Source organism: Vicugna pacos, chromosome 1 (genome assembly GCF_048564905.1).
Source record: "Vicugna pacos chromosome 1, VicPac4, whole genome shotgun sequence".
NCBI classification, from domain to species: domain Eukaryota; kingdom Metazoa; phylum Chordata; class Mammalia; order Artiodactyla; family Camelidae; genus Vicugna; species Vicugna pacos.
The window spans coordinates 110,830,487-110,855,537 of NC_132987.1; the positions used below are offsets into that span (position 1 = coordinate 110,830,487).

Sequence of the window (25,051 nt, forward strand, 5' to 3'; positions counted from 1 at the left end):
GTTGTATTGGCTGTGTTGATAGTTGTCAACCTTTGCTCTTCTCTGGCCACTTGCCCTGCAGGTGTTTCTAGGTCCCAGAGCGGGGCTCCCTTTTGCTCCTGCTGACTCTGGAAAAGCTAACCAAGAACTGTTCTCTGAGTACTTGGCTCAGTGGCATTGTTTCCTTGTATATTATAGAAATAGCTATCTGTGCTGTGTTTGGAAGAAGATGTAGATGATCTGGGTTTTAGATTTATACTAAAAATCCCAAGTCATTCATTCAGAAGCAAGTACCTCCATTAGGCCAGGTCCTCTGTTATACGCTTGAGTTGTGGCAGAGAACAAGTCAGGAAAGGTTTTGACATTTAAGCTGAAACCTAAAAGGTGAGGAGTTAGCTAGCTGAAGAGTAGAAGTCCAGAGACTGGGTGCAGCATGTGCAATGGTCCTGAGGTCAGAAGGACCTTAATGCCTGTGGGGCAGGAAGGAAGGATGGCCAGGCTGGAGAACAGCAAGAGAGGGAGACAGAGGCTTTAGAGGAGGCTGGGTTAAAAGATAGAAAACATGCCCATTTCAGGTCTGGAGGACATGCTAAGGATTTAGAATTAATCATAAGAAATTCAGAATTTATTGTGGGGCTTTTAGCAAGAGACATAACTTTGATATAGGGGAATGAATTGGAAGGGACCAAAAGGGGCTTGAGGGGAATGAGGCTTTTGTTATTTTTATTGTCGTCATCATTAATAGCAGCTAATATTTATCATTTCTTTGCTATGGGGCAGAGACTTTGCTCACCATTTATCCTTACTGTCTCATGTCGACCTCACAACAACCCCAGCGAGGTGCTCTTATTATCCTTGTTTTACAGATGAGAAAACCAAGACGCAACCCAGTGAGGTTAAACAGGTTGCCCAGGATCATATAGCTAGTAGGTGGCAAAGGTGGGATTTGAATCTGGGCACTGTATGATTCTGGACCCTATTCTGTTAGCCAGTGGGCTTGTGTTTTCAGTGTATGAGGTGATGGGCCACTATTGATTCTTGAAATTGAGTGGATAGCAACTGGATTTTTTTTTTTAAACGGATAGAGTAGAAATTAGAGTACTTTGCACTAGTAAGGTAAAATGTTGACAGGTGAAACTTTGTTTCTCTCTTTGTTTTATGTAGCCGTATTTGTACATATGTGAGCTTGTAAGCCATTGCAAGAGGCTAAATAGTGTTTGTCCAGGCAAGAGCCAGTGGTGGCTTAGACTAGAAGTGTAGCCATGCAGATGGAGAGAAGTGGGTCTTAGTTGTAAGAGGCAGAGGCACCAGGTCTCGATAAGAAATTGGATCTGGGGCCAAGTGTGGGAGATGTCAGGGGTGAGTCCTGGGTTTCTGGTGGGAGCAAGATCAGTCCACTTTAAGGGAGACTGACCCTTCCTAGAGCTGTCCTCCCGGATGGCTGTTCTACCACCGAATTCTCTAGCATCTCTCAGCTGCAGCTGATGGGACTTGGGGTTGGCTTATGACTCAAATCTGTAAGCTGGCCATGAATTTAGGAGACAACATGTCACCCAAACTGCCTAAACAGAGGGGTTGAGCCAAGAATAAATTCTCTCTTAAATTTGAGGTGAGTAGTGAGCAAACTGGTGGCAGTGGATTGCATGAACCCATGTGGGCGAACAGCAGCTCTGGAGTGATGGTATGGCAACTGGTCTTTCTTTGTATTATGTAAACATATCGCTCCATTTAGGTGTTCTTCAGTGTCTTTCAATACAGTTTTTTTAAATTGAGGTAAAATTGGTACATTAACATCATATAACTTCCAGGTGTACACCAGTATAATTCTACATCTGTGTACATTACAAAGTGATTACCACCCAAAGTCTAATTACCACCTGTCACTATCCATGCATTTGACCCCTTTCACTCATTTTGCCCACCCCCAACCCCATTCGCTTCTGGTAACCACCAGTCTGTTCTCTGTATGTACGAATTTTGTTCTGTTTGTTTTGTTTCCTTTTAGACGCCATGTATGAATGAGAGCGTACGGTGTTTGTCTTTCTCCACCTGACTTATTTCACTTAACATTATGCCCTCAGGGTCCATCCATGTTGTTGTAAATGGCAAGATTTCTTTCTTTCTTTTTTTTGTTTTAATGGCTGAGTAGGATTCTGTTGTGTATACATATCACATCTTCTTTCATTCATTCATCCACTGCAGGACATTTGTGTTGTTTCCATATCTTGGCTGTTGTAAATAATGCTACAATGAACATAGGGTGTGTATATCTTTTCAAATTAGTGTTTTTGTATTCTTTGGATAAACACCCAGAAGTGTAATGATTTGATCATATGGTAGTTCTGTTCTTAGTTTTTTGAGGGTTCTTCCCATTGTTTTCCATAGTGGCTTCACCAATTTGCATTCCCACCAACAGTGGATGAGGGTAAGATTGGTATGGTTTTAAGGGTGGGCAAGGCAGATGCCAGGAGAGAATAGAAGGCCAGGGACTTGGATGCAGGGACAGAGCAAGGCAGGTGATCAGCTGTTGAGTCTGGCGTGGCTGGAGGGTGTCTGGTCTTAGGGAAGGTGGAGGACAGTGGTCTGTGTGGCACCCCCCACACAAGGCACGTATTTCTTTGAATGGTGGTTCCTCCCCACTATTCCTAAGACCAATTCCTTATGTTGATAACTGAAATATTAAGACTGACTGCCAAAGGGAATTTACTGCTCTTTCATATGGGGGTGCAAACCCAAAGTTGAGTTAGTCCTAGTACATGATTTTGGAGTGGCCGTGATTTCAGGTGGTATGCTGAATCAGGAAATGATAGGTTGTGATTCTTAACCCTGGGTAGAGTTTAACCACAGAGTGAGAGATTTTATTTTCGTTGACTGTTTCTGAGGAACTCAGCTATAATGAGCACCTTAAAAATAAACACATAAGTAGAATAGAATTCATAGATGCATGCCACGTGTCTGTGACTATAACACCCTGTCTCTGAGGTGGAATTCACCCGTGATCTGGGCCTGGTCTGTCTGAATGTTAGTAGTTCCTGTTTCTCCTTTCATTTTCGTTTGGAGTGTAGTGAATCTGAAAACAGTAACGTTTATTCAGTCACCGAACATCTGAGGACCTTCACATTTCAGGCAGTGAGTAAGGTGTCAGAGAACAGAAGTGACACAGGGATGACCCCTGAAGCTGTGAGGAGCTTCCCAGCCTCCCTCATCATGATTGCCATGCCCTGGTGGGTCTGCATGTACCCGGGGGTGCTCACTGCTGGCCATTGTGGTTTGGAAGAAAATATTAGAACTTCTCTTTTTAGCCTCTGACTTTCAGCCTCTGTGTTTTGTAATGTATGTAATGGGTAAGACTAGCACACGTCTGAAATATGTAGGCAAACATGCAGACGTCGGGGCTGCCTTTTTTGTCAGCAGTGTGTATCTGATCAAAAAATGTTCGGAGGCTACCATATGTTAGTATGCATTTTTAAAAATACACATTTTGGATAACTTTCTCTTAGGTTTTTAACATTTTGAGAAAACCAAGAGTTTCTACCTGTAACAAACCTTGTTCTTAATGATGGAGTAGTCATATTTGTTGCCTACATTTTGTAGTGTAAAGTAAGACTTGTGATGTAAAACGAGACTTATCACTAAGATCTGGCCTGGAACATTTGAGTCTGTCAAGGAAGTCATTTTCTTCGTGTTGGAGGAACTTTACCGTTTGTAGAATGTGTCCCTTGTTCTGAAGCAGCAAGGCCTCCGACCAGCTGCCAGAAGTTGGGGAATAGGGCATGGAGAATGGTGGGGTGCCGTATGCCAGTTGCCCTGCTCAACCCCATCCCGAAGTGTGACCTCTGGTGACCTATACACATGCCCATTAACATCTTATAGTGCCTAGGATGGGGATGCCACCCAGAAATTTCTCTTTGCTCATTGGAGGTGAATTTCTCAGTATGGTGTGTCTCATTTTCAGAGAGCCATGAAGTCCTTGCTTCAACAAGGTCTTCCCGCCTTCACCCTCCCTCTTCACCAAGAACCTTTTTTCCCTAAAATTAGAAAAACGCTCTCAAGAATCCATTTTAAATCAGGTGAACTGAATAAATGCTTCCAGGCGCTCTATTTTTTAAAATTTATTTTTATTTAATCTTTTTTCCTCTTCCCTTTTTTTTAATTGAAGTGTAGTCAGTTTACAATGTTGTATTCATTTCTGGTGTACAACGTAGTGACATAGTCATACATACATACATATATACATATATGTTCCTTTTCATATTCTTTTTCATTATAGGCCATTACAAGGTATTGAATATGTTCCCTGTGCTATAAAGTAACACCTTGTTTATCTATTTTATATGCAGTAGGACCTTGTCGTTTATCTATTTTATATACAGTAGTTAGTATCTACAAATCTATTTTCTATACGGTCGTTAGTATCTACAAATGTTTCTGGGCTCTCTAGAGGCCTGTTTTCAGTTCTGCCTTAGTGGTGAGTATTTTAATTTATATTTGCCAGTGTCACGGTTTAAAAGCCTATTCCCCACAGTTTTCTGTGAGTGAACCCTGGCCTGTGTCTTCGCAGGGTTGATGACACGCAGAAGCATGCTCTCTCGGACCTCCCCGGCGCCACCTGCCACGCAGAATGTCGCTGAGTGAGACCGCGGTGTTCGCGTACGAGTCCTCGGTGCACAGCGCCCACGTGCTGCTCAGCCTGGACGAGCAGCGCCGCAAGGACGTGCTGTGCGACGTCACGGTCGTGGTGGAGGGCCGGCCCTTCCGCGCCCACCGCGCCGTGCTGGCCGCCTGCAGCGGCTACTTCCACTCCAGGCTCGCGGGCCAGGGCCAGGGCCAGTGCCAGGAGGACGCCGGGCTGCGCATCACTCTGCCTGAAGAGGTGGGAGAGGGCGCCGCGATTCCAGTTCAATCTGAGTTACATCTCTTGCGGTTAATCAGTATTCTAAAGATAAAACGCGGTCTCCTTGTCATCAGGCTGAAAAGTTCCCGGGTTCTGCATCAGCACATTTCTTTAACTTTCTTCATAGGCATGATGGGTATGATGGATTACGGGTGAAATGATTCACTTTGGATGTTAGTTAACAGTATTGATTGAGCAGTTGAATATCTTGACCCCCTGTTAGACTGTTTTTGATGAAATGACCCAGCCAGTGGATTACAGACATTGAAGTGGTCACACTCGGAGGGGCCACACTCTGTGCCAGCCCCTCCCTTTGGACACTTTTCCTGTGTTGGAAAACTGACCGTGATTAGGGTTCTCCAAAGCATCCAATTCTCTAAGAGGTGCCCTCATGGAAAGTAGGTGGTCCACAAGTGTTTCCTTTCTCCCCCCTTTCTTCTTTCTGTGCAGCTCTGCATTGGTAGAAAAAAGGTGATTTTGTGTCATATTTTAGAGCCTTGTTCTTTTAAAAAAAGTTTTTATTTCTATAGAGCCTTGTTCTTACACACCTTTTGAAGGCCCACCAGCCTGTTGTGGAGCTCCCACACCAGAACTTTAGGTCCTTATTATGGTCCTGCCTCCAACAAACCTCTCTCTGGGCAGGACTACTGGGTACACTGACTCAACTCTTTTTTGTTTGTTTGTTTAATCTCTTAGAAAAAAAATTTTTTTTTGGAGGGGGAGGTAACTAGGTTTATTTTATAATTTTTTTAAATGGAGGTACTGGGGATTGAACCCAGGACCTCATGCATGCTAAGCACATGCTCTACCACTGAGCTATACCCTCCCCCTGACTCACGCTTAGATCATAACAGTTGCTTGATTTCAGTACTAACTGCAGCTAGAAGAAAGCTGAGCCTTGTGGCATCGGGACACACATAAGAAATTGTTTAGAGGAATTTAAACATAGTATGTAAAACTTCTCTGTGTATGGACAGGTCTGTGTGGGCTGCTCTGTGATTTACACTAAGTCTCCAGTTTGGCTTAACGCTGGCATGCATACATCCTTGAAATTGGTGCTGCAGTTTGGAGAATCAGCAGGTTGTCACTTCTGTGACAGGAGTAAGAGCAAATAATACAATAACAAGACAATGACAAGAAAGGCCAACTATAGGTTAGCCATTGTTTTTTTAGAAAGTTGCAACATATATTATAACAGAGATATCCTTGTTATGGTCCGTAGTTTCAAATTACTTAATAAGACTTTTCACGTATAGAAAATTTTGATTCATGTAAACTGAATGAAATGTGTATGTGTCCATGCACTTGTGAATATATAAGTGCATTCATTCTAATTTGAGTGTAAATTGTAGGTTTTCAGATATTTGAAGTATTTCATCATAGTGACAGATTGAAAGATTATTGTATAACTCACTGTCTTAAAAGCCTTTTTGATTATTTTCAATTATTAAATTTTTTTTAATTTAGAATTTTTATTGAGATAACTGTAAATGCACGTCCAGCTATAAGACATAATGCAGAGGGATCCCTTGTACACTTGTCCAGTTTCCGTCAATGGTAACATTTTTCAAAATTATAGTATAATAACACAGCCAGGATTCTGATATTAATACGGTTCACTCATCTTATTCAGACTTCCCCAGTTTTACGTGTACTAAATTGTATGTGTGTATGAAGTTCTATACAGTTCCATTCCCTGGGTGGGTCCCAGTATCTACCACCCCATTCAAGATACTGAGCAGTTCCAAGAGCCGCCCAGCGATCCCTCGTTATGCCCTTTTATCGTCACCCCCACTTCTTTCCTGCCCTCTGCCCTCACTCCCTTACCCTCTCCCTCCGTTCCTAATACCCGGCAACCACTAATCTGTCCTTTCCTAAAGTCTCGTCATTTCAAAAGTGTTATATAAATGGAATCATATAATATGTGACCTTTTGGGATTGACCTTTTCCCACTTACTACAATTCCCTTGAGATCTGTCGAAGCTGTGTGCATCAGTAGTGTGTTCTTTTTACTGCTGAGTATTCCATTGTGTGTGTGTACTGGTTTGTATTTAACTGCACACCTACTGAAGGGAATCAGGCTAATTCCAATTTTTGGCTGTTAGAGACCAAATTGCTGTGAACATTTGTGCATAGATTTTTGTACGAACTGGAGTTTTCATTTCTCTGGCATGAAAGAACAGGGGTCCACTTGCTGGAACACAAGGGTAGTTAATGTATAGTTTTATAAGAAACTACCAAACTGGTTTTCAAAGTGGCTGTACCATTTTACATTCCCGCCAGCAATGAATGACTACTCTAATTTCTCCACATCCTCACCAGTGTTTGGTGTTATGGCTATTTTTTCATTTTAATTATTTAAAAGCTAATTAAGTGCTCAAAGTTTAGTAAGTTTTTAAGAAGATCAAAAAAAAATTATACTATATTGATCACTCTTAGAGGAATTCAGTGTTTTAAAATTAATTTTGTATTTTGAGCCCAGAGTGAGGCTTTCCCTGCACTTCAGAAGGTTTCCTTTGCCCCCTACTTTGCAGAGGCAGGTTCAGTGTAAATGTACAAGTTTCTACTGAAAGGTTTTATTACCTAGAGTCTATGAATCTTTGCTGACACAGTACTGGGCACGATTTTTAGACCTTCACTTAGATCACTTTTTAACTCTGAATCTTTAAAAATTTTATTAGAAATTTTTGGCATGGAATAAAGATGGTAGTTAACCATTTACTGTGCGTTCACCTTGGATCAGGACTACTTTAAGTGCTTTAGATACATTGTTTTCCATCCTTGAAAACTTCACTTTTGTAGTTTCTAGCAGTTGGGGAGTTGTTTGGAAGATAGTGACCACGTGGACCTGGGCTGGCAACAGACTCCTGGCACTTGACTATGTTGCAAATTGTGTCTGTGCTGCTTTCTTCCACAGATGACTTCTTTCAGCTAATGTGGAAAATTGTGATAATGTTTATATATCTACCTCATCTGAGCAAACCATAATCCATGGGTCATTAAGAGTGGAATCTATAAAGTGGAGGGTGTGGTCCTAGTGAACACAGCGTGATAAGCGTGCTTTTCTTAGAAGAATATTTTTTCTTTCCGAATTAATTAAAATACCCTTTTTATAATTATCACGAAACTGCTACTCATCTCACTCTTCTCTCCTGCTTCTCTTGTGCTTATCTACTAGACAGCCTCCAGGTAACAGATTTTATTTTTATTTTGTCTGTTAACAGGTGACAGTTAAAGGCTTTGAACCTTTGATTCAGTTTGCCTACACTGCGAAACTGATTTTAAGTAAGGACAATGTGGATGAAGTGTACAAATGTGTGGAATTTTTAGGTGTACCCGATATTGAGGAATCCTGCTTTCAGTTTCTCAAATATAAATTTTTGGACTCCGCTGCAGACCAGCCAGGATGCCCAAGAAAAAAATGCTTCTCGTCATCCTGTGAGAAAACAGATTTTAAATGTTCCCTTTTTGACCAGAGGGATTTAGAAATTGATGAGGTGGAGGAATTCTTGGGAAATAAAAATGTTCAGAATCCTCACTGTAAACTCCGTAGGCATCAAGGCAGTGCAAAAGTGTCACCTCCTCTACAAGACAGTGCCAGTCAAACATGTGAATCCATGTGCTTAGAAAAGGATGCTGCTCTGGCTTTGCCGTCTTTATGCCCCAAATACCGAAAATTCCAAAAAGCTTTCGGAACTGACAGAGTCCGTGCTGTGGAGTCCAGTGTCAAAGACGTTCAGGCTTCTTCTGTTCAGCCAAATGAGACATCTGAAAGTGATTGTCTGGGAGCAATCCAGGACTGTGCAGATCTGCAGGTGATTTTAAAATGTGAAGACAGAAAATTAGCAATAGAACATGAAGAAACCAAGAAAAAAGATCCTGCTTCTCAGTGCCCATCAGACAAAACAGAAGCGACTCCTTTCCCCCCAGCTTCTGCAGACCCTCATGGACTCTATACTCTGTCTCTCTTACACACGTATGACCAGTATGGTGACTTGAATTTTGCTGGGGTGCAAAACAAGACAGTGTTAACGGAAAAGCCTTTGTCAGGTTCAGATGTTCGAGAGGAGAAAACTTTTGGTGAGAGTCAAGATTTACATCTGAAATCTGACTCTGGCCCCAGGGAAGATAGTAGTAGCCTTGCCTCGAGTGATCTGAGCAGTGTCGAGCGAGAAGTGGCAGAACACCTAGCAAAAGGCTTCTGGAGTGACATTTGCAGCACGGACTCTCCCTGCCAAGTGCAGTTATCACCTGCCATGGCCAAAGATGGCTCAGAACAGATATACTCCCAGAAACGGTCTGAGTGTCCCTGGTTAGGTATCAGGATCAGTGAGAGCCCAGAACCTGGTCAAAGGACTTTTACAACCTTAAGTTCTGTCAGTTGCCCTTTTATAAGTACACTTAGTGCTGAAGGCTGCTCAAGCAATTTGGAAATTGGAAATGATGATTATGTTTCAGAACCTCAGCAGGAACCATGTCCCTATGCTTGTGTGATTAGCCTGGGAGATGACTCTGAGACGGATACCGAAGGAGACAGTGAACCCTGTTCAGCCAGAGAACAAGAATGTGAGGTGAGCGGAAAAATGAGTGTGTTGTAAAGTCGTCGTTTTACCACCATTAATTGGAGTGAATGCGTCAGCTCCCGCTGCACCACTAGGGATATGAGCTGGTTCAGGGAGGGAGGACGAAGCCAACACACAGTTAGTTATAAAACCATGTGATAAATACCAAGAGTGTGTGATGAATGTTGAAGGACTTCCGTGTTCATATATTTCCAGCAGGTGTATGTATTATGATAACCAGAGTAGATTCACGTATTGGCCATTTAACTGTTTAAATCCAATGCCATGTCCCAAGAGGAAAAAGAATAGATTCTGTAATCATCATGTGACAACTCCTGGTTAAATACAGCACATATTCAGTCTTACTCATTGCCACAAGCATGTCTAGACATGGGACTAGCCACTTAGCAATGACTTAGCAGTGACTAGTTGTAGGAAAGTGGCTTCTGATCCACAGTTTTCTTTACACTAGTTTCTCATGGCTATTAATGTTTTTCTTATTTTCCTTTCACCATTTCAGCTATGAATTTAAAGAATGTCTTAATAATTTAGCATGAATTACGTGTAGCTGGTACGGTGTTAATCATACCAAGCTTGATCTGTATGTTTTGTATATAAATGTTTGCGTTTGATAGATTTTTTTTTTTTTTTGGTAAAACGTTACTATATTTCCAGTAATAATAAGGGCTTGTTAGTTCTTTATCATGTTCTTTGGTTTTATAGCTGTTGGATGACGTAGTTTGAAAGAATGAAAGAGGTTTTTCTCCCCCTTGGCTTTGGAAAGAGGTGATTGGTGATTTAATTTAAGAAGTAATAATGAATGCTTGGGTTGAATCTATAGATTTTTATATGACATTTATAAATCCAGTGTTTAGAGCTATGAAAACAATGTTAAAAATAAAACATTTAAGAAATTTTAGAATATTTAGTGTAACTAATTTCTGTAAGCTTGAAAACTAAGTTGCCAGAGAAACTCACCAGTGTTCATTTGTGTTTTTGATGCTAATATAATTAAACTGTCCCACAATTTTATTGTTTTTTAAAAATTATCTTTTTTTTTTCAAATTTGGGTATGAGGAAATGACTTGAAAATATTCATAAGATTTTTCTAACGATTTCTACATTGGCAAGTAGAATAAGTTATGTGAAACTGCCATTTTCCTGACAGAAAAATAAATTTTCTGAAATGCTTTAGAAGTTACTAGTGTTATAGACCAGTATTAAATCAGTGCTACACAGTAATATAAATCAAAGAATAAAATATATATATTTTGGTTTAGGTAAAAACATAATTTAAAACACTTCAGAAAGAACCTTAACGATATTTATGGGATATTAATATGCCCTAGTAAGGTAATTTAAATTCTGTTTAAGTATAAATGAAATTCCCTGGAAAATATAGATGCATATCTTCCTCTTTCTGGGTTTAAGCAGAACTACAAAATACAGCACCAATTACTAATGTTAATCTCACCTTCTAGGTAAAACTGCCATTTAATGCGCAACGAATAATTTCACTCTCTCGAAATGATTTTCAATCCTTGTTGAAAATGCACAAGCTAACTCCAGAACAGCTGGATTGCATCCACGATATTCGGAGAAGAAGTAAGAACAGAATTGCTGCGCAGCGCTGTCGCAAGAGAAAACTTGACTGCATACAGAATCTGGAATCAGAAATCGAGAAGCTGGTAAGTATACAAGTTTCTTGTTATTGTAACTCCAACAATTCATTCTTACTTTCTTTTTTGTACAGGAAACAGCTATTTCAGTTCCTAAGTCAGATACAATGCTTAATTATATATTAATTTTAAAATTTGCCAATTACTATTTTAAGAAAATAAAGCTTAGGAAATCAAAAACAGTGAGAGTTTTTAATATACTGTTTTACTTATGAAGTTTTCTCCGTGTTTAGCATGATATACTATTATATGTAAGTTGAGAACTATTTCTGTGTGCTTTTTTATAAAATGATTTATAAATGAAGGATAATTTTACTATTTACCTAATTCTTGGTGGTAAGGATTAAAGAAATTATACAGCACTTTAATCTCTTTGTGCTGTGTTTGGCATCTATAAAAGCTAATATTCCAGCTGTTAGTTTAAATGAACTAGTAACTTGTTTTGGTTGATACCAGAACAAACCAGCCAACTTTCTTATTATTCAGCTTTGACTAAATACTTCCCTGCCTTAGACAGAGTATAGCGTTTTAGCTCTAGTTATTGTTCTGTACTGTAATACAGAGATGCTCTTGAGATTGTTGGGTTGAAGAGAGCTATGGGAAATCTGCATAAACTTGTACTACTGGAGTTCTTACACCTGCTCCTTGTAGTTCTGTCTTCCTCCTCAGCTAGTGATAATTTACAGCTGCCAGTAGAATTTATCTAGTTTCCGTCCTCCTAAAAACAAACAAAAATGAAAACAAAACAAAAAAGCCCTTCAGATTGATCAGGTTTGTTTCATCAGTAGCTTTATTTTATGCATGTACTATGCAAATATAATGGAGAATAACTATTACCCTTTAAAACCATTCTGTTTCCTGACTCACTAGTCTTGTATATATTTTTTTGATTGAAGTCAGACATTGGATTGCTGGACAATTGATATTTTTACTGAATTTCAGATATCTAAGACGAAGAGGTCTTGCTACTTCCTTTGAACTTTGCTCCCTCTGCCTTTGCCTCGACAGAGAGCAGTGGGAGATGCAGTGGTTCAAAGGATGGGATTCCGAACCACACTCCCATCTGTGGCACTTTGTAACTCTGGGCAGGCTATTTAATTTCTCTGTCTCTCAGGTTTCTACCCTGTAAAATGGGATAAAACTAGCTCTTACTTTATAGAGTGGGTGTTCATTTATGAAGATTAAATGAGTTAGTACCTCTAAGAGCTTAGAAAAGTGACTGACACATAGTAAGCACTCAATAAATGCTGCCTTTTTCTTCTTATTATTGCTGTACTATTATTTATCAATTTCCTGTTTTCTCTCCTTTAATTGCTTCTTTCCTAGTGTCTCTGCCTTAACTGTAAGCTCTGGGTTTGGACCTCACCCTTATATTGCCCATCTCATTACAGTAAGGTTCCTTTCACATGGTCAATGCAGTAACTCCTGGTTAATTTCTAATACAAAGGAATGTTTGGTTTCCCAGTAGTTTTTAGGAAATAGAAACCAGGCTGATCAGTACCCTATTTACCTGTGGTATTAACTTGGACTCTCTGCAAGAACAGAAACCATCTGAAACATGAATTATTGAATGAACGAATGAATGAATGAATGAGTTTGTTGTAAGGATTTACATGTGTCTCAATTAGAAGCCAAAGAATGGAGGCAGGCCTTGTAAATAGCATAGTGTAAGAGGTGGAAAACTGCCAGGAACCCAGAGAATCTTCTCTCTCAGCTCATCTCTGTGCACCTGCTCACCCTCCACACCGCAGGATGGCTCTGTGTGCTGCCAAGCGTGTATGGAAGAGTGGCTACAGCACAGCTCTGGGACAGGTCCACTCTCCTCCAGGACCAGTCCAGGTGGAGATCACTGTTTTAATCAGTTCTAAATTCCCAAGGAGGAGAGCATCTCTTTGGCCTGTTTTGGCTCAGGTGTCCTCCTCTGGGACTAGAGCGCAGGAATGAACAGCAGAAACGTGGCTGCCAAGATCCCACCTCTCTGGGCAGGTAGAGCAGACGGCCTGACGGGTCTGCTCACCCAGATGTGTGCCAGTCTGAAGTCAGTCTCTTTCCTCTTCCAAGATATCCCTAGAGGAGACACGTTAGAATTTTAAAAAAATCTGAGTGACTTGCTTTCTGTTTCAGCTTCCTTGAATTCATCCTATTCTCAGTTCTAGTGATTTATACAGGCACACTCCACTTGCAGCGTATAAGGGGCACGTTATAAATTTCAGTCCTGCCACAGACGTCGCTTTCAGATGAATAAGCAGAAAATGTGGTACTTTTTAGCTAATAAGAATAAGAAAGCTGGCCCTTTTCCTGAAGTAAGAGAATTTGATGCTTAAGATAGTAATTACATTAAGATGCCTGCTTAGAACTTAGACCCTGGTTATCGGGTGATGTTATGGACCTTGTTGTCTTTTGGTAAAGAGGAAATTTACCCCCACACTTCTGTCACAGACACCTGTTTAGTTGTATGGAGAGTTCAGAATATGGAGGAGTGTGATAGATTTTTTTTTTTTTTGATCAAGGTGTCACTTTTGGAAGCATGGCCAGTAGACAAGCAGTGTTTCCCAGTCTCTATGGTCTGTGTGGGATTTTAGCAGACCTACTTAATGGAAACTACATTGTTTCATAATTAGGATTCATTTTAATACAACTGGTGATTGATTGGATTAACATTAATAAATTCACGGTGTGCCCTGTCTGGTAATATTTGGGCAGAGGGCCCCATATTTTTGTAAGCTTTGGTCTTTGGCTATTGACTCTGAACTTTTTGTAGTTGGTCCTTAGAGTAATAGCCTAGTAGACTTGGACGGATCAACACATGAAAAAAAAAGTTCTGATTATAGTAAGAATAATGACTTGAAAATGTCTTAAAGGTGGGTCAATAGGATAATTATCATGTTTATGGTGCTCCCTTAAGTCAAAGGGAGCTGTTAGTTCAAAATACGGAGTTTTATTTCTCAACAAGAAGTTCTATCAGCCTAACAGAACCTTTGAAGAAAAGGAAAGGCATGTATTTGGTTGATAAATTGATGGTATTGACTTTTAACATTTATTTTGAATTTGATAGTATTTTAGAGGTTAGACATTAATTCAGCATTGCTTTTACTGTAAGGATTGAATATACGTAATCTATAGCCCAAAAACATGACTTTTTTTTTTTAACCAATAAATGTAAGATCTTGAACAAAGTTCAAGATTCATTCAACTCCTCTTATGTGTTTGGCATATAAAGCCTTTGTCTTTATAGGATTCTTTATAAGGTCCATGTTTATTCTTTTATGTAAGATTAATTCAGAAGTTAGAAAATATGTGTCTCTGATACCATTTAGTCCTCAAAGGTAACCTTGAAATGAACCTTGCTTTTTAAAGAAAAAAAAATTACCAAAATGTATTTCTCTTAGAAGAAGATATTGCTTGATATCAGCTTGTAAGTGATCGGAAGTTACAGTATTCATAAGCTCTTGAACTCAGGGTTGAGGTGTTCACACACCATTTTGTTTCATTCTATTATGATGGTATAGGAGGAAAACGACCTCATCTGTCTTTAGTGTTCTGCATTTTTGTGAAGATTGTGTTATTATCTCATTAAAAATACGCCTTTTCTGGTCACATTCTACTGGCTGCTCTAGCTACATGTGCACTGCCATCTCCAAACACTCCAGTGGGCCCTCCTGGAACCTGCTGTCCGCCACTCTGTGAGGCCCTTGAAATGTGGTCTGTGTACCACTGGCATCAGTTATCCAGGGGGCCCCCCTTCAAAATACACTCTCCCCAGTCCCATCCCGACCTATGGGAGGGGCCCAGGAACATGCATTTTAAAAAAGTTTCCAGGGTAAATCTTTATTACGCACATTAAATTTTGAGAACTTACTGCAGTAGAACTCAGAAGTCACATGGAGGCTTTGGAGTCGAAGGGCTGGAAATTCTGCCTGGCCGCTTGGTAGTTTCGTGGTCTGGAGAAATAATTTCACCTCCAATACCCAGTTTCCTCATTGGTAATACGGAGATAAGAATCCCCCTGTCAGGTCTGGTGCAAGGCTCAGATGCCACTAGGGATGGGAAGCCTTTTGTGTTCCCAGCACATATTCAGGGCACAGGAGGTGCTAGTAGTTGTGTTTTCTGTAAGCATCTGCTGGTCACTGCATACTAAATGTACTGGGTACTAGGAAATCAAAGATCAATGACACGTGGTACTTGCCAGTAAAATGCTTTTAGTCTCATAGGAAGCCAGGTTTATGTGTGTTCATTGTTTCTTGAGACTCATCTTCCTCTTCCCCATTCTAAAAATTTCACGCTTTCAGCAGAGCTAAATGAACAGTGCAGTAAAGGACCATATACTCCCCAGGTAGATTCACCAGTTATTGACATTTTCCCACATTTGCTTTCTCTCTCTTTCTGTGGGTCTTGGTCTCTGTCTCTCTGCTCGGGTGTGTGTCCCCCTGCTCTGGTTGATTGGTCTTTGTCCCTGTTCCTGTCGGTCAGTCTTGGTCTCTTTTTAACCACAGTGGAGTGAGCTTGGTCTCACTGTCTTTCTTCTCTGACTCTGTCACTCTCCTGTAATTTTCCGAATCATTTGAAACCTGTCACATTATAATATTTCACCCCTAATTGCTTAAATATGCATCTCCTAGAAATAGACATTCTTATATATCTTTATCACATTTATTTACAAGTATCTTTATCACATCAGAAAATTAATACATTTTCGATATTATATGTAGTCCCTATTCAAACTACCCTAATTGTTCCTAAAATATATTTCATCTATGTGATTTTTCTTTTCTCTTTTCAGACTAGGATCCGGTCCTCACATGACACATTTGGTTCTGCCTTTTTGGTTTCCTAAATAGAACAAATCTGCCTCCCCTCTCATTATTTTTTTTAAATGACAGTAACTTTTTGAAGAGTCCAGGCCAGATTTCTCTTACAAGTCCTACTTTTTATGTTTGTCTGATTGTTTCCTCTTGGTTTTATTGAACTCCTTCCTCCACTCCCTGTGTTTCGTGTAAACTGCAAAAGGGAGAGTTCTGCGGCTGAGATTAAACTTTTATCGGTGTATCCTTGGTACTGCATCACTTGGGGAGGCGCAGTGTCAGGGTGTCCCACCTGAGCACACGTGAGTTGCCAGATCATTTTCAAAAAAAAATTTTTTTTGCTTTTGTAATTGTTTAGTAATCTCTGTGTGTTCATTAGGGCCTTTGCGAATATCCAGTTCCCCAGTACCTTTGGTTTTAAGCACACATTGATGGCCTTTACAAGTCGGGGCTGCAGAATTGTGGCTTTTCAAATGTTGTCTTTCCACTTACATTTATTGGTATTCGTCTTTAAAAAGAATTTTCCTTCCCTCCTCTTCTCCCTCCCTCCCAACACACCCCTTCTGTGTCACTGTGGACCAGTGGATTAATTTTTTTTCTAATTTAATTTTTTTAAACTCATAATGGTTATTGGTCTTCTTGATGTTGACATTTTTTTTCAAACATGGCCAGGGAGAGCCAGCCCCCCTCAGCCAGCTGCTGTGTGCTTTTGACATGACCCCATTAGTGTTTCGGTGCCGCCTAGAACGGCATGTCATAGGCTCACCTTGTACCTCTCTTGTCCTAAGACTGGGAATCATGCTTTCTCTAAAAGTCCCGGGTTTCTTATAACAGGTATTAGACACTAGGAAGCATGCTTGCTCCTGGAAATGTTGGGAAATTGTGCGTGTGTGTGTGTGTGTATAAAATCTTGAGTGCAGTCAGTATGTGTATCATTCTTCAATAAATAAAAGTGTTAGAAATCATGAGTTCATGCAGATATTTCCAATCAAAATTTAATTGTACAGAGCTTTTGTCTTTTTACTTCTTTTATATATTTATATTTTATCTCTTTTCATTATAGGGAAGATCTTGGCTTCCAATTATATTAATGTATTTACTATTTGATAAATACATATATATATATATCCTATATATGTTGTAAAGTTATAATGTCAATATTCTATTCATAATAAATTGAGTAAAATGTAAGATTTCTTTGCTTTTTTCTTTGTCCCTAAATGTATATACCATAGTACTGAAGTTTAAAGTTTAGAAGTTATTCAAAGTAATTCTTTGTTTATGTTAGCAATTTGATATACTGTGAACTTGTTTCTATTTCTATTACTGGGATTTACTCTTCACATTTTTAAGTTTAAGTTTTGAATATGTAAAATGTCTACATGGTTTAAAAGTTAAAACTGTGTTTAAAAAAAGTTATTCTAAAGTCTTGGATCTCATCTTCTCCCTGTCCCCTATTCATAGCTATAACACTTCTCATTAATTCCTAGATTTTTTTTCTTGCATTTTTCTAAAAGCAAGTTAATATTGTATGTGTATTTTCATTACCCTTTCTGCTACAGAGAAGTATTCTATATATATATATATATATACCGTTGTGTATTTTACCGTTTTCACTTAAGAAGTGATTTCCAGGAAGTGCTTTTCTTAGTTCAAAGTGGTTGTCGTTCTTGCTGAAGCTCCCTGGTGCTCAGCTGTGGCTGCAGCACAGTTAATCCAAACCAGTCTCTTATTGGACATTTGGGATACTGTAGTTGATAACTTTGTACCTTGTTTATTTTAACGTTTAATAAGATGTGTCTTTAAGACAGATTCCTAGAAGCAGGATTGTTGGATCAAGAACAAATAAATATGCAATTTTGTTAGATATTATTGAATTCCTTTCAGTAGGGGTTACGGCATTTTGCTTTCCCACCAGCAAAAATAATGCGTGTCTGCCCACAACCAAGGCAGAAAGTTTGTTGTCTGCTTTTGTTTTTTCCGTAGTCTGACTGAGAGGATTGGTATCTTATGGTAGCTTTTATTTTATCTCTCTATGAATGAAATTGAGCACTTTTATTCATATTTTTAAGACTCATTTGTGTATTTCTATGAACTGTCTGTGCAGAGGTTTTGCGTCATAAGGGACTATTAGTCATCACTTTCTAGCTGTGAGTCTCTAACCTAAAATAAATTGTCACTGTCATCTGGCTTTCTTGGTGCCAAATTCTTCCACTCCTAATCTTTATTGGGTGAGTTATATTTGGAATCTTTTTTTAAAAAAAACTCTTATATTTGAATGAATATTGTACACTAGCTGTTGAAAATATGGATTTGGGTGTACATTTATTTTCTTGCCATAAAATACAGAATAGTGCCAGGATTCATTTTTAAAAAATAGATCTGTGATTAAAGCCACAGCACTTCATACTTGAGATTCATAGGGTTGCATTTTAAGAAAATTCAAGTATATTGTAGAAATAGGGAGCAGGACACTGGTAGTATGTTTGGGAGGTGTCTTTAATAATGAAATCATGAAGTGATTAAGTTGAATTACTTTTATTAAACTGAGTGCTACTGAAGTAAATCTGTGTTTTAAAATTAGAGTAAAATGGAAAAATCAGCTAACTGCCTGGAAACTTAACCCTTGTAGGAGTTAGCTTAAAGTACAGAGGAACAGAAGGGAGCATTTAATTTATAGAAATAATCATGGTAGACTTTCAGGGTTGGACCTGTTGGTTTTAACTGTTATGAAGAAGCAAGCCATCTTGTATGGGACATACTTAGAGTACAGTGGTGTCATCTTTTATTTAGGAGAGTGGTAGTGAGAATATTTTAAGATTGTACTAATATTGTCAAAAGATACAGAAGTTATAAAGTCATCTTCATAGTATCTGTAAGTTAAATAGTAGTTCTGATTTCTGGGAGGAAGTTCACATATTCATTATTTTGCTTAACCATATTTAATTTAAAAGAGCAGCCAACAGTTGAAAATTTGCCTGTTGCTACTTAGGGCAGAGATTCATCCCAACTTTGATAGAGGAGTCTCTGGCTGAATATTGATATGACTGAGGAAAACGTTTCTCATTTACTTCTGGAAGCTTTGTTTCCATCCTCATTTGGATTGGCTGCTGAAGGGCCATACAGAGAAGTGGGTGCTGATTGCATTAAATATATTTATTCTCTGCCAGGTGGCAGGCATTGTTTGCCCTACAAGCCCAGCAGAGTCATTTTATTTGAAGGCTACAGCTGACAAACTTTCTGTACAGAAAAATGTACTTGCTGAACATTGATCCTGCTTTTATTTATTTTGTGTATATGTATATTTTTTCTTGGCCTCTACCTATTTTTTCAAACTAGAACAACTTGGAGAATACCTTGCAATATAAAATTTAGTGCTTTATATTCATTGCACATTTTCTCAAAATATTAGATGGCCTTAAATTATTTAAAAACTACCAATAATTGGATTTACACACAGTTTTATAGAAAAACCTTTATATAAAACTGTAGTAGTACTTTTGTGCAAAGCAAATTTCTTTTTACCCTTTTAGCCATTTCTGTTCCAGAAAAGAATCTATTTAGAGGTTGGCCATTGTAGATGGTTACTATGAAATAACCTGTGTAAATGTTAACTGGCAACATTAAACAGCTCAACTCTCCAGAAACCTGCCAACAAGCAGAAAACCAAGAGAGTTGTCATACATTGCACAAGAGAAATCTTTGACCCTCTATCAACATTTATTTACTCTTACCTTATAAACAGCTGGATCATTTGGTTTTCTAGCTCATACTAGCTTAGGAGTGCAGCCGTGGTGGAATGGGAAGGATGAGGTGGGGCATTGGTAGAAAACGATGTGCTGTCAGGGTGACCGTGATGGTGGACAGAAAGGCAGGAACCAGGAAAATCTGAAAAAAATTCTGTGGGCAGACTTTCCTGCAGGGATAAATTTTAAAGTGAAAATAATAACAGCATGAATAATAATAATAATTAACAAATACAAATCCCCCCCCCCCCAGTTCTTTACTCTTCACCCACTAACTCACCCACTAGCTTTCTGACTCTGGGCATTTTAAACTCTGAATCCCATCTATAAAATGGGTTTGATATTCCTGAAATGAAAGCCATTGTGAGGACTGTAGCTAAGATTGTGTATTTGAAAACATTTAACACAGTATCTGGCACAGAGTAAATGCCCCGCAAATGTCAGTCATTATTACAGTCTTGCAGGAGTAATGATCTCTGCGGTTGTGCTTTTTGAGGCCATGTTTTCCATCCAAAAAGTCCACCCTTGTTTATCTGCAGTCCACAAATCCAGAAAGCTCTAAGATTGTGCACGTTTGTCACAAACTGCTTTGACCAAAAACCTGACAGACTGACATCAGGTTGTGGAGAGTCTGTATTTACCCTACTTTGTGCATTGCTATTTTAATGTGTTTTATTTAGAAACGGAAAGGTGTTTGATAGTGGGGTACTGCCTGGAGACCCTGCTAGAGACATTATGTGTGCATCCATATTTTCTTTCTAAAATCTGAAAAACTCTGAATCCCAAGGTACATGTATCTGAATTTGGGGTGAGGGGGTGATGGACCTTACATATTTAATACATTTTTGAGTTGAGTTGACAGGAGAAAGTCCATGTGCTCTTATTTAACGAGAAGACGCCGTGGAGGTGAGTGTGTGAGCACCTGAGGGATGCTGACAGAGCTCAGAATCACAACTCACTGTGTCTCTTTCTTGCCCTGGCAGCAAAACGAAAAGGAGAGCTTGTTGAAGGAAAGGGATCACATTTTGTCAACTCTGGGCGAGACGAAGCAGAACCTGACCGGACTTTGCCAGCAAGTCTGCAAGGAAGCAGCTCTGAGTCCAGAGCAGATACAGATACTCGCCAAGTACTCGGCCTCCGACTGCCCACTTTCCTTTTTAATTTCCGAGAAAGGAAAGAGCCCTCCTGACGGGGAGCTCGCGTTGCCGTCGATTCTGAGTTTACCTGAAGGGCCTGTGGCCGCCGGGGAGCCAGGCCTTCGCCTCCCCAGCGCCAAGGCCAAGGCCGATGAGGCCCCCCCGGAACAGGCTGCGCCCAGGGAGCCCTGTCGCCAGGGCGGTGGCATCTCGGATTTCTGTCAGCAGATGACTGACAAATGTACTACTGATGAGTAACCCTACGTCCGCGTCCTTCACACCAGCTCAGTTTCTACTGAAATTCTGACATTGTCTTGAAAGCCTAGGACAGCCCTTGGCTCTTCGCAGTGTTGTTTCCTCCCCTCTCCCTTGCTGTTAAGGGCACCCCTCTGCAGTCCACCCTTGACTTTTCCTCGGTTCCCGCAGGAGATGCAGAAATGACTTGCCTCCTGGATGCCAAAAAAAATCACACGTGAAAATGTAGAAAAGTTTCGAAAACTCATGTTTTTAAAGAATAATAGCTATGAATAATAATAACTCTAGCCGGTGTTCAGAATAAATGAAAACTGCAGCGTATCCAACCACAGTTAAACAGTGTGAAATGTCTGCAGATAGTTTCTGTGAAGGGAGCAACCTGCAAAAGTTTAATAATCCGACCCTCTCGCAGTGTACTGGTTCAAAAGAAAATTTCTCCCCAAGTAAAGAGCTCAGGCCTGCTGAGAAGTCGGGTGTCGGCAGCTTGGGCTTGTTTGTGTAGAACTGCGGTGTGGGAAAGATAAAGGAAACGTCTTGCCTGAATCCTGGCGCTTTGCTCTTCAGCTCCTGCTAAAACCAGGGATGGGCCGGCCCGTGTTGTGCTCCTTGGCCCCGGGATAGTTAGGAAACAGGCAGGCGGGTGGCCTCCAGCAGGGACTTCTGTTCCTCCTCAACATTGACTCTAAAAGAGTTCTGGCTGCGTCAGCAGTAGATAAGTGTCATTTCCCTCTTTTCTTTTTTTCTCTTCAGTCTCTTCCACATCTGGGTCCATCATGATCTTTCTGTTTCCTGGCATTCTTGTCCCTTTGGAAGAAGAAATAGGACTCAGGGTACGGTGGCTTGAGCGCACACATTGGCAATACCGTCTTATCCCCTCCTAGAATCCTGGAGAGCTCACCAAAATACAGGACTGTTTGCCTGCCCAACAGAGGTCACCCACATGAGAAAACCAGATATCACAGGAGAAAAAAATTGTCTACGTTTATCAGGAGTGGCAGTTCATTTTTCATCCGTTTTTGAAGCCCTATGGTTTATTTGTAAAAATGCATTATTACTGTGCAGGTTTGTGAAATAGGATGAAGTTTGATCTTGTTCCATTGTGGGTTTAAATTTGGAAGCCAGATTTACTCTTGCTCGCTTCCCCAGATCTCGTGTATAAGGGCACACAAATCATTTTGGACTTGGGCATTTTAAAATCAGTCTTTGTGTTTATTCAGTCCTGCTTTAAAATAGTTTTTTTTTTTTTATAATCTGAGCACCTACCCTGTAACATTTTGCAGTGGTTCTTAGCCATTCCGCTGTTACCGACTTGTTTGGGAGTCAAATGAAAGCTATGGACCTCTGAACAATGCAAAAAAATTGCATATTCACAGAAACATTTGCAGAACCTAGTTTGAAAGGATACAAGGGAGTAATTTATAGTGTTTGGGTAGAAAGTACTTCATTTCACCAAGATCAGACAACCTGAGAGAGAGAGACTTTTCTAGATGGCGTCCTGAGTCTAGTGAAGGCTTGTGTAGTTAATGGGGAGCCAGCCGTCTGCCCTGCAGGAATGGGTCTAAGCAAGTCGGCCTTTCCTGGCAGAGTGTATGGGGACCAGACTCCATATTTCAGAGTAATTTGTCAAATGTTACCCTTCTTCCTGGGCAGGTGGTGGTAGGGAAGGTTGCTACTATATTTTCAGTGGTCTGTATGTTATCTGTTATCGACTTAGTTGTTGTAAGAGAAAAGTAGTTGGGCTTGTTTATTTTCTAGAAGCTTTTGTAAGTACACTCAAGAATTTGTCAGGGAGAATGATAATCCTATGATAATGTATCCCATACTACAGAAGATTTATGTGTGTGTGTGTGTGTGTGTAACCCCATGTAGCTATTTCTCTGATACTTGTAATTTTAAATTTTAACTTCAAAGTATAAAATAATATAAAACCTTTTCTGGTTTACAAATTGTAAAATCTTATACAAGCCAATGGACTCCTTGATTTCCTACCTCAGTGTACACTTGGCTGTTTGTCATATCCGTTCATGTATGTGCAAATGTCAAGTAATCTTTTGCTTTAATTGCTACTGTAAATAACTGCTTTGAAAGATTACTTCCTATTTTATGATAAAACCCAGCTGTCTCCAGAATTTAAATATGACTTCTAGAGCGCTTGGTTTAAATTTCTCTCTACATATAAACAGTTTAGCATTAAGGGTTTATTTTAATGGTATTCTGATTATTGGCCAAGTGAAATATTTCATAAAATATTGCATTACTTTTCATAGCCAGCATGTAATACAAGGAACTACACTACCTCATACCTACCTGATTTTCAAGTTGTAATCCAGAGGGACAGAGAGAGAAAAAAAATTTTTTTATCTTTGTCTTTTGGCCATAAAGTGGGGAAAGTTTTTTATATATCACATAGCATTATACACTTATGCCTATTTTACCATTAACTTCTAAAGAAGTTTTTTTTTATAAGGAAATCTAAGTTGATTTTTTTTGAGGCTGCCGAGACAAATGACAGGATTATGTGTGTACAGTGTATGTCTTTTCCTTCATGCAGAATTTTGGCAAAAGGTGGTTTTCAGTTTGTAGATTGCATATTTACATGATCTTTGTTCTTTATTTTATGAGTTAGTCTTCTCACTGCTTGAAATTTCTAAAAAGCTGTTAGGTCTAGCTCAGTAAAATAACCTTACCTTAAGACTTTATTTTTTTGTTATTTGAATCCTGCAGCGATGGCAAATAATTTGCTGTTAAATTGTTACATCCAAAACAAGTATGATATAAATCTTAGTTCTCCATCTGTACCTTTTATCACGTAATTTACTATAGCTTAATGTTTAACTAATTTAAAATGAGGAATCAGACATATTTGATGCAGTAGACGATACAGGTTGCATGTGGACACTCAGCCGCATTAACAACTTGGGAAAATAATTTTAAAATGGGCAATGTTATAATGAATTCTCAGGTGAACTTTTTTCAGTTATGAAACATCTATTTTGAATTTGTAAATATTTTAAGTGTTTTATTAAGGCATGTAATAAACTATTCTTTGAAACCTGTTGGGCAGAATGAAAATGTAAAGCCATGACGGTAAAAGATGGCATACTGATTGTAAAATAAACAGAAATAATAACAGCTATTGATTTTTTTGTATCTTTCATAGTATAATTTTCTAACAATGCAATAAAACCACTAAATTTGTATATCCATATCCGATTAAGATCATGTTTCATTAAAAGTGAACTTTCATAGTATTTAATTTACACTTTCTTCCTAATGTGCTTCTCCAAATGTAGCAAAACTAGAAATGTTAGATGCTCAATAAAACTCTCTGAAATTGCTTCTGATTGAATAGAGTTGTGCATTCCACTTCCAGTTTTTCACCACTCATATGACTCTGCTAACTTGAGCCTTTTGATAAGTAGGCAAGTATGACTGTGGTGTTTGTATGAGGGAATCTTTGATGAGTTCATTATCACGCCTGAAAAAAGAAGTTCCCAGCAGTCAGGTATTGAAGGAAGCACAGATTTTAGCCTTGCTTCGGATTTAATTTTAGTCTTTAGCTAGTGCTGTAGGGTTTTTAAAGGAGCATTGTCTCTTTCAGTCCCTAATTTTTAAAAATTTACCTGAGTCAGTTCTGTCACTCAGCTTCTAAGCAGGCTCTTGTAATCAGGCTTCCAGCAGCGGCTCAGGCTAGTGGCAGTCCAGATCAGGGTCTTCTGGCCTCGTGTTGTCTCAGCTGGGGGTGATCTTGCCTTTTGTGTGGAGGCTTATCTTGGCCTTCTGTGTTGCTCCTTTCTAGGGGAGAGGCCGGTATTTACATATCCCCTTCCCACAGGGTATTTCTTGCCTCCAGGCCAAATTGAGCGAGGGCTCCCTCTAGGGGCTTCGAGGCTACACTCCTGTGTGAACAGGCGTTTTCAGGCATGAGCCTCACTGAAGGGTAGGCTGCCCCTTGCAAAGCAATGGTGAGGCCTAAGAAGACTGTCCCCTGGGGATAT

The 25,051-nt window shown here is 39.5% G+C and overlaps 1 protein-coding gene across 1 annotated transcript in view; it reads left to right on the top strand.

Annotated features, from left to right (window-relative positions):
- BACH1 (BTB domain and CNC homolog 1) overlaps nt 1-24,390 on the top strand; it is a 41,326-nt gene extending 16,936 nt beyond the window's left edge. Inside the window, exons 2-5 of the mRNA XM_072968108.1 lie at nt 4,541-4,852; nt 8,098-9,444; nt 10,917-11,123; nt 20,646-24,390. Of these exons, the coding sequence (XP_072824209.1) occupies nt 4,601-4,852; nt 8,098-9,444; nt 10,917-11,123; nt 20,646-21,056 (2,217 nt within the window). The 5' untranslated portion in view covers nt 4,541-4,600 and the 3' untranslated portion in view covers nt 21,057-24,390. The remainder of the gene's footprint in view (nt 1-4,540; nt 4,853-8,097; nt 9,445-10,916; nt 11,124-20,645) is intronic.
- The last annotated feature ends 661 nt before the right edge of the window (nt 24,391-25,051 follow it).